Genomic DNA, 9752 nt, shown 5'->3' with positions numbered 1-9752 from the left:
AGAATCGTTTGGTGCCCACCTCAACACTCAGTGATAAACATTTGTGACGCTATAAACGAAAGCGTACATCATAACATGTGGAGCTAGGTAGCTAGAAACGCTAACATGGCTTACCTTGGTCAAAACTGGTCTTCAATGGCATTAAAACGATAAAAAAACGATGCTGCAGTTAATCCATAGGTTAATCCAATGTATCTGTGTCCTCTTTGAAATGATTTCTGATAATCCATAAGCAATAAAACTGCTTTTTCGTTTCCAAATGCCAGAGCTAGAGATCGGTCCACTCTGCTGCACATTTACATGCGCGCAGCCCCCACCTTTTCTCTTCACAACGTGTGTGTGTGGGGCCCCCCCCCCCCCCTTCGATTCTATTGGCTCTAACGGTCAGAAAGAGGTGTCAACCATCCAAATCGACCAAGGGGGGCCAGAGATATGGAAAAAAAACAATTTTCACCCAAATCACCTCAGAGGTGGAGTGGTTTTGGCTAAACCTCTCTAAAAAGGTCAAATGTCACTTGTTTTGCATCAATCTTGATACAGGGTACTTATTATATGTTGTACTTTGGATTCCTAAAGCTTTTAGTCTACTAACCCATCATCCAAGGGTAGTCTTCACTATCTGTAAAAAATTATTTTTGGACGGACACTATAATTTACAGTTTTTTACTATGTAAAATCTGAATTTTCTTTAAAATAAAAAACATCTATATTGATTCTGACACTTCTACATCCAACTCACAGATGTAACCTTGCTTTGATAAAAGAAATTATTCATATAATCCTTTTAGAAGTTAACTTGTAGTCATTTGTTTTGGGGATGTCATTTTCGAGCCTGAAACATGAAAAACAGGCTTGGTGCTTAACAGGTTAATGAACATAGTGCAATATGTTTATATGTTTATATCCCTTTAATAGCGAGTGTTCTAATTTATTCTGTATATTTTATAATGTTTATTCTTATACACTCTTCTATGTATTTTCTACTTTGACCATGCATATATTTGTTTTATTTTATTTGTAGTTTATTCTATTTTTTAAGAAATGTTGTAATTCTTGCACAATGATATCCAAAATGACAAAAATAATTTCCCAAGTATATCTATCTATCTATCTATCTATCTATCTATCTATCTATCTATCTGTCTATCTGTCTATCTGTCTATCTGTCTATCTGTCTATCTGTCTATCTGTCTGTCTGTCTCTGAAGTGACTCTGTATGATCTACCTGAGTGTTTTAATAACGATACATTTCCTGCTGGAGGGACTCCACCCTACCTGGCGTCTGAGTGTCTCTGTCCTCCGCCTGTCCTCTTTATCATCATCTGGCCGCTGGATTAACAATCAGCGCAAATTATAGCCACAATAAACTCCAAAACACAGGTTCAAGGGTCAGCTCTGCAGTGGAGAGAGGCTGTGTGCACTTATTAAAGGATGGCTTAGAGACTGATACTGCTCTACTTATTATTATAAACTCACATGATCTGCCTGTCAAGTCTTATTGTCATAACTGCTTGTTATTTAAACGCCTGATGAAAACAAAGGATATTTCCTCATACATTGCATTACATTTCATTTAGCTGACGTGTTAATGCGAAGCGAATTACGCAATCCAATACCGTTAAGAAAGTTTTATTTGCAAATTAAATATTTAGATTATATTGTAGACACATTTCTTTAAATACATAGGCCTACTTTGTCATAGCTTAGTGTTACTGTAAATATACAGTAGATGGTTTTAAAATTAATCTACCTAATTTAATCGTGAAAGAAATAATATATAAGCACGGTCATAATACCACCACTTTGAAAAAGGTCATAATTGATACAAATACTTATTTTAAAAAGATTGCACATTGGTCACTCGCAAAATTCACCTGAACTATTTGTTTCTATTCTGTTTCTTTTAGCACCATTTGTATTGTTTTATGTTCATTTCTTATATTGATGTTGCATTGTTGGAGGAGCCTGGGACAGCAGCAAGTATTAATGTACAGTATGTAAGACTTTAATAATTCCTCCGTCGTGATCCACCTGGGCCAATTTGGAGCCATTAGGCCTGTAATGATTTACTTCCAAACCTGCCGACATCAAACGGCGGAGAACAATGTGAGTCTGCTCCCTGTCTCTGCCTGCGCGTCTTTAATTCTCCATAACAAAAGTACAAAGGCCGAGACGGAGACCAAAGGCTCCGTCCTTAAACACCTCTACACCTCCGCGGGCCGCGGCGCCGCGCCGGCCCGACGCGCACACAGCGGCCCGTCTGGAGCGCCTGTGATAGGGCAGAGGAGAGCAGAGCCGCCCCGGGGACACAGACAGTGGTGAGGAGGAGGGGGGAGTCGGGTCAAACACACCTCATCTTCACCCTGACTGTCTGCGTGAAGTGTGAGAGTGTCACGGAGAGAAGTTTGTCAGACTGCAGACAGCATCTTCAGCGGAGAGACACACAGGAGGATTTATTTATCATTTCATCCACAGATGCGTAAGTAGGCCTACATGTAAAAAATGCTTGTTCATCACTGACACTCAATGATTATTTCCTTTGTCAAGTGCTTCCAAAGAGGAATAACTGAGATAACTTTATTTCTTATTTCAAAATAGAAAAGTAGCCTCATTAAAATGTCCAAAACACAACTGTCCATGATTAATCGAGTGTGTTGTCATTGGCAAGGCAAGGCACGTTTAAAATATAGGACATGTCTACACAGGGCAGTTCAAAGTGCAACAACAATCAACAAACTTTAAACGTGAAGAGATTACAAATACAACAAGCTCAATTTAAATTAGACAATTATAAAAATGACTTCCGTGTTGTTTGGGGTCCAACAGAAATGTGTAAAATACTAAAGAAGTGCAACATCGACCCATAGTTTACTTTAAAAAAAAATTGTGTTCTTGTTTTAAAATACAAATAGTTTTAAAGAGTTTTAATACAATTATTTGGTATTTGAAAGGAGGCCTGTGTAAAAAGTAGTGCACCAAACCAAATGTTATTAAGCAGCATGGAATATATTGAATGCAACCAAGTTTACAGCTGAGTCTCTGACATCACACACAGGAGTAATGTGACATACTGAAGCATCAAAATGCCATCAGTTCAGAATCAAGTTACAATTATCAATGTACAGGCGTTTACTCAGAGGTGGGAGAAGTACTTCAATATACAGGACCAAATGTAAAAGGGATCAATAAGTGTAATGGCACATTTTTTTAATTAAAAAGTTATGATTATTGATGCATGTCTCTATCACAGCTGGCAAAGGTGGAGCTCATTGTAATTACTATATACTGCTGGGGATATCTTATTATATGTTAATGTTTATTAGTTGATTTATGATGTAGCTAATAATCTGAGTCTGTACAGTAACTAAAGCCGATAAAAGTTGGTTCCATAGTTTAGTGGAGTATACTCGAGTACTTCATTAAATTCCACCCCTGCATTGTCTGCTTGATTCATGTTTTGACTTTGATTTGTATCTCTTATCACGTGTGCTACTGTAGTTTGTGTACAGGTTAAACCACAATATATATAAAACACCGAATACGATATGACACGATATGTTATACTTTATTGCCAGGTCAAGTCTAATTTATTTCTGGCACAGCAGCTGTTTTTGCAACAAAGACAAGACAAGAGATACTTTGACTAGGGTTGCGAAATTAGTCAAAGTTGTTTCAAAATCGCAATTTGGACGAGTACAATATTAAAATTGCAGGAATAACGAAATTATTAAAAGCTAAATATGTGTGAAAATACAATTTTGCATAAAGTATTGTGGAGCAGCAGAGATCTCCCAGCCTGCAAACAGTGTTCCATAAATGTAAGAAGACGTATTTGTTTGCTACAGATCCTCTTAAGAAATCACACCATGATCATTTCATTTAATATATTATTCAATTATAGGGAACTTTGATTAAAAAACGACCAATGCCTCCGATATCATGAATCATGATGGATAACAGAAAATAATCGCAACTATTCTTTTGGCGCACAGAGGACCTCTTCAGTCTAACCTTATTAAATCGTTGGACCCTCCAATTTACAATCCATATTCAATGTTCAGGACATGTTTGGGGTCAGATGTGAGACTGGGTTGCCCACATTGATTAATTTATTCTCCTCTATGCCTGCCTGTAGTGTCGGAGGGCAGACAGACGCCGGTGGCCGCTGTGCACTGTCCCGGCGCAGAGGCGCACACGGAGCCGTGCCCGCGCAGCGCGCTGCTGGACCCAAGCCGGCGGCACCGGACCGCGTTCACGCGCGAGCAGCTGTCCCGGCTGGAGCAGGAGTACAACACCGAGAGCTACGTCTCCAGACCCCGCCGCTGCGAGCTGGCCACCGCCCTGAACCTGCCGGAGACCACCATCAAGGTGTGTGTGAGAGAGAGTGTGAGAGTGTGTGTCAGTATGTGTGTGTGTTAACATGGCCTCTGGTCTGTGGGGGGGGAGATGGCCATTACATGGGGGGGAAGAAGAAACCGAATCAGAATTCCTTTATGAGTCCCACAGCGGGTACAGTTAACATAGGCTTTAATAATCTTCCTCATTAAAAGACACACAAAAATGCAACACAAATACTTAAAAACAAAAGACATCTTCAATTAAGTTACAGTGAATACAGTAAATACAAATAATGAAAATGGTTATATAAACAAAAATATATGAAAATGTGTATATAATATAATTGATCAATAAATAATTAATACGGAAATTAATTTCCATCTTCAAAATTGTATTTACTTTATAAACATTTTTGAATGCACAAGGTGTTTGTATTTTTTTACATTGTGCTAAATACTTACTTGAAAAGTAAGAAACGTTTACTTAAAGTATAAAAAACTAAGGTAATCATTGTCAGGGATGCAAACTCATCAGGTATGAAAAAGGTGACAAGGATCCGAGCCCCCTGACCCCACGGAATATCGGCTTTAAAATGAGGAATAACAGAGGATTTTAGCAGTCAGAACAACTAAAGCAGTTAATAATAACAGAAACGCCAAAGAGTCACATCTAATAGAAATATATAAAAGCATTTATTTTAATTGTGTAGCAGTCAGTTTATAATTTTGGCAGCACTGTTGAGCATTTTGAAAATGTATTTTCATACCTCTGTGCAAGGCTTAGTCTTTCTATCTTTATAGCCACTGGTGTAAAGTAACTAAGTTCATAAACTCAAGTACTATACTTGGGTACAATTTTGAGATACTTGTACTTTATTTAAGTATTTCAATGTTTTGCTACTTTGTTCTTCTTCTCCTCTACAGTTCAGAGGTAAATGGTGTACTTTGACTCCACTACATGTATTTAATACCTTTAGTTACTTCACAGATGTGGATGAATGATGTGAAATATAATCAAGTGTTAAATCAGACTTTAGTTCCACCTGGAGTAAATTCACAAGCTACTCTGCAGTATACAAAGTCATTCAAACTAGCTGCACCTTTACCAGCTTTGAGAACACTTTCATGATCAATCATTATAAAACATATCATATATATTATTCTGAAATGGACCAATCTGCACAATGACTACTTTTACTGTCGCTACTTTCACTATATTTTAATGAGAATACTTTTCTACTTTTACTTGAGGAACATTTTGAATGCAGTACTTTTACTGTAACAGAGTATTCCTACACTCTGGTACTTCTACTTTTACTCAAGTACAAGACCTGAGTACTTCTACTTTTACTCAAGTACAAGATCTGAGCGAATTTCGCCGAAAGGTGACAAGTTTGCATCCCTGATTGTGCTGAATGACTCTTTTATAAGTGATTTATGATTATAAAATATTATAATATGTGTTTTTATCACTACGAAATTTTTAATGTGGTAATTCTTCAATGTAAAGCAACGTTTGGATACTTTGTGTACTATTACTATATCATATATAATAAATGGGTTATGCATGTAGTAACATGTGTCAAATAAATGTAGTTAATATAAAAAGTACAATATCTCCATGTAGTGGAGTGAATAAATCAGTAACAAGCATCCACTTCCACGGGTTGTGATAAGGGTTCAGACAGGTATTTCATGATGCAGCAACATGAAGGTGTTTGCATCCGACCAGTAGTCTGATAGCTTCCACTACACAGAAAATATAGGCTTCATTTAATACTCTTGCGTATTAGAGAGACTGGGTGGTCAATAGGGGCCCAGCAACTACTTTTTGCCCGAGGCCCCATGCATGATAGGATACTCTTGACTAGGGTAAGGGTTAGTCACTAAACTAAAATTAACTACAATCCTAAACTGACTGTATAGGAGCCACGGACAGCTGTTTCCACTCATTGTGCTAAGCATTGAAATAGCATATTTTTAAAAGTGTGAAATTATTCCTTACATGTTGTATATGGTTTGCCAAATCTGTATACAAAGAGAAAACAGCAGTTTGTGGTTTCATGGGCCGTTAAGTTTGTCCCCCTAACACAAATCATAATTTTAGCATTGCTGTTTCTGTACAGGATACAACATGCAGTTAGCTTCAAAGGGGTTGGACAGTGTTTTTGAACGGATGTTGGATGGAGTCATGCTAAATGTTTCCCCTAGTCTTTAGCTAAGATCATTTCCAGTTCCGTATTGACAACACTGACATTGAGCTTTCAGAAAACTCCATCTCTGATTTTCAATTCTTACCTCATTTGTTCTGGCAAGAAATAAAACCCAACAGGAAGCCAAAATCTGTGACAGCTTCAAAAATAAACGACAAACCCCCTTTGACATTTCCCATGAATCTATTTACTTTTCATTTTAGTCAGCGTGCTGGATTGAGTACTGACAGGTTTAGCAGTGTAACATTTGGCCCAGTGCAGCAGCTTTATTACGCAGTAAAGCCACCTTTCTGCCAACTACTGGAGGGTCTTTTATGAAAGAGCAGGAATGTGAGGCGAGGCCTCGTAAACGCTGCCACCTGACGCTTTAGAAGCTCAGCCTTCTGAGGAGCTTCTATGAGCTGGTAAAAGATTTGAGGGCAGACGGACACACAGAAGACTCCCAGCTTTAAAGCTTAAAGGAAAAGGGAGATATCTAGTTAAGTAGAGAAATTAAATGAAGCAAGGCGATGGACAGCATTGCAATTTAAAATATGCATTTACATTGAATATAGTTATCATCTGTACATGTGCAGTTACATTTGATTAAATCAATGGTTCAAACACAATGTATTCTGATGACTTTTCAGTGCTACATCTCAACAGCCATTTGACAGAAATGTATTTGCCACAAACATATATCGCAAATATAGATAGATAACAGATGATGGGTTACGATAAGGTCAGTCCTGGAACTAAACCATCCCAACTTGTCTTTGTAAGTGAGAGTAATATAGAGAATATTAGATCAGGGGAAAAATACTATTAAATAATAATAATTAAAGTATATCTATCTTATAGAGTAACTCAGACCATGTGCATGCATAACATGTGATCATGTCAATTATATGTTTGAACATTGTCCTTGTATTGTATTGCTGTCTTTTCTGTTTATATATGTCTTTGAATATACAGTAAAATCTAAATGATAAAAAGCATACAGTTTAAGACAAAATACCTGCAAAACAATGACATTCCCATCGGCCTCAGCTGTACGTTATGTCTACTAATAATTAGCAGATGTTAGCATGCTTCTGAGATTGAATATCAACATTGGTAGTTTGAAGTTTTTTGGTCTCCATTTTAATTTTTACAGTTCATTTAAAATAAATAAAAATGTATTGACTTGTTTGAACAAATCGTCTTCTCGCAACTTATCCTGACCTTCTTTTTTCTGCTCTTGTCCAAATCTTCTCACCTTCCTTGCCCTCCTTCCTTCTTTCCTTTCCTCTCTCAAGGTGTGGTTCCAGAACAGGCGGATGAAGGACAAAAGGCAGAGACACTCCTTGCCGTGGCCCCACCCTCTCGTGGACCCCCTGGGGGCGCTCCTGATGGGCCGCGCCTCCTCCGGCCTGCCGTACCCCTTCATCCCACACCACCTCCCACACCACCTCCCACACCTCCCCCTCCCCAGCCACTACCCCCTGGCTCTCTCCTCACCCTCGGCCCACAGTCGCTACAATGTGCCCATGAGGACCCTGGACGCACTCCGCCTCTCCCAGTACCACCACAGAGTGGGGGGGCTGCCTCCAACACAAACAGCCCTCTACCCCTCCAGCAGCATTGTGCACCACCCTGTCTCCTGCCCCTGCCTTCTGTGCATGCACTGGGGACCAGAACACCTGCTGAAGGCCAGGGGGGAGGCGCTCGGACTGAACCGGCCCCGGAGTCCCAAGGTCCAGCCAGCAGGTCTGGAGCGGATAGAAGAGGTGGTGTAAAAGAGGACAGAAACTACATCACCATCCTAGGCGGTCAAACTGCTGTCGGATAAGGAAGTAGCAGCATCACTGTGTCTTCAATTAATGTCACGTGCACTGTCGAGCTCACTATGGTAGGACATTTTAGAGTTTCATTAACTAAGAAGAGGAAAAACACAATTCCTAGGTCTTATCTATGCCAGTCACATGACACTGATAATCGCAGCAATTTGTTTATTGGATGACAGAAAACTGTTTCCACAATAGAGTGCTGCAGGAATGAGTCCCAAAACCCGGTAATGGGTTAGCATTTTACCATTTCCGGTGCAGTTTTTTTAACGAGTGTTTTAACACCCCACTGGTGAATGTCCAGAGCCTATATGTGTATAGACACTTCCTCACTTGTCTTCTACTCTAAATGACACTACTAAACGTTGTCACGTCGAGCATTAGCCACCCTTAGCTTAGTGATGATGATGCACGGTCAAAACAATTGTGTAGTTTGTTTATAGCCTAATGTTAGCTTTTTAGATTTACATTTACGCTTCCAAAATAATAAAAGTAATGTTAATATGTGGAGATTTTCCTGCTGAACAAAACGTGTCAGTATCATAAATGTATGTTTGACAAAGATCTTCAATCCAATGGAAAAATCCCATTGCTTTTTGTCAATGGAGCCCTTGTGATGCTAACTTCCGGGTTCGGCTTACAAAAATACGTCAACACTGCAACACTCTATTCATAGGTTTTTATCTCAAACAAGGCCATTTACATGCGCATGGAGCCATATTTTTATTATGATTATAATTCATGATCATTTTCAGCACAAAGGCAGCTTTTACCTCCAGACTGTGGGTATAGTCCTTGTTTATTCGCCTCAGAAAACCAATCTACCAACTGTGCAAATGTTAGCAACTCAAACTTGTTGCTTGCATTCTTAAAAAATACAGCCATTATGCTGCAAGAGCAATGTTTTCGTACCTAATATTTTTAAGTTGCATGTATGCAACATGGCGCAGCCTCTTTCCTATCCGTTGCAGCATATAGCTTTGCACACTTCAATATTTAAAGAGTAACACTCAAAATGTTGTTGCTGACCTCTACTTGTCTAACTGCTCAGCTTTCAGCAAACTTCTAACTGGTCTTAAATGACAGTAGGCTATACCTGCTGCAGAGATCAAAATCATCAGAGTTTTTCTTCATTTTTAAAAAAACTTTTAGAGTTTAGGAATACATTCAGCTTTTTATAAGCTGTACATTTCACCAAAACTGACTTTAACCTGTTAAGCCCGAGAGACCCCGGTACCGGGGCACTCCCGCAACATCTTGCAGGAAACAGTGTCTGAGGGCATGTTCATTTAATAAACTATGAATGTTTTATATCCATGTAACGGGAAGAAACTCATCTAACTGATAATTTTAATTTTTTTTTCCAAAAGAAAACCCACAATGCTAACACTGAGCCT

General features: G+C 38.9%; 1 protein-coding gene across 1 annotated transcript; it reads left to right on the top strand.

The window, feature by feature from the left end:
• The first annotated feature begins 2438 nt into the window (after window positions 1-2438).
• eve1 (even-skipped-like1) lies at window positions 2439-8362 on the top strand. The gene is made up of 3 exons (XM_034113798.1): window positions 2439-2479; window positions 4136-4368; window positions 7828-8362. Exons 1-3 carry the CDS (start codon window positions 2476-2478, stop codon window positions 8305-8307), a joined length of 717 nt encoding a protein of 238 aa, XP_033969689.1. The 5' UTR covers window positions 2439-2475; the 3' UTR covers window positions 8308-8362.
• Window positions 8363-9752: the final 1390 nt, after the last annotated feature.

Source organism: Trematomus bernacchii, unplaced genomic scaffold (assembly GCF_902827165.1).
Source record: "Trematomus bernacchii unplaced genomic scaffold, fTreBer1.1, whole genome shotgun sequence".
Classification (NCBI taxonomy): domain Eukaryota; kingdom Metazoa; phylum Chordata; class Actinopteri; order Perciformes; family Nototheniidae; genus Trematomus; species Trematomus bernacchii.
This window is presented reverse-complemented; position numbering and strand designations above follow the sequence as displayed.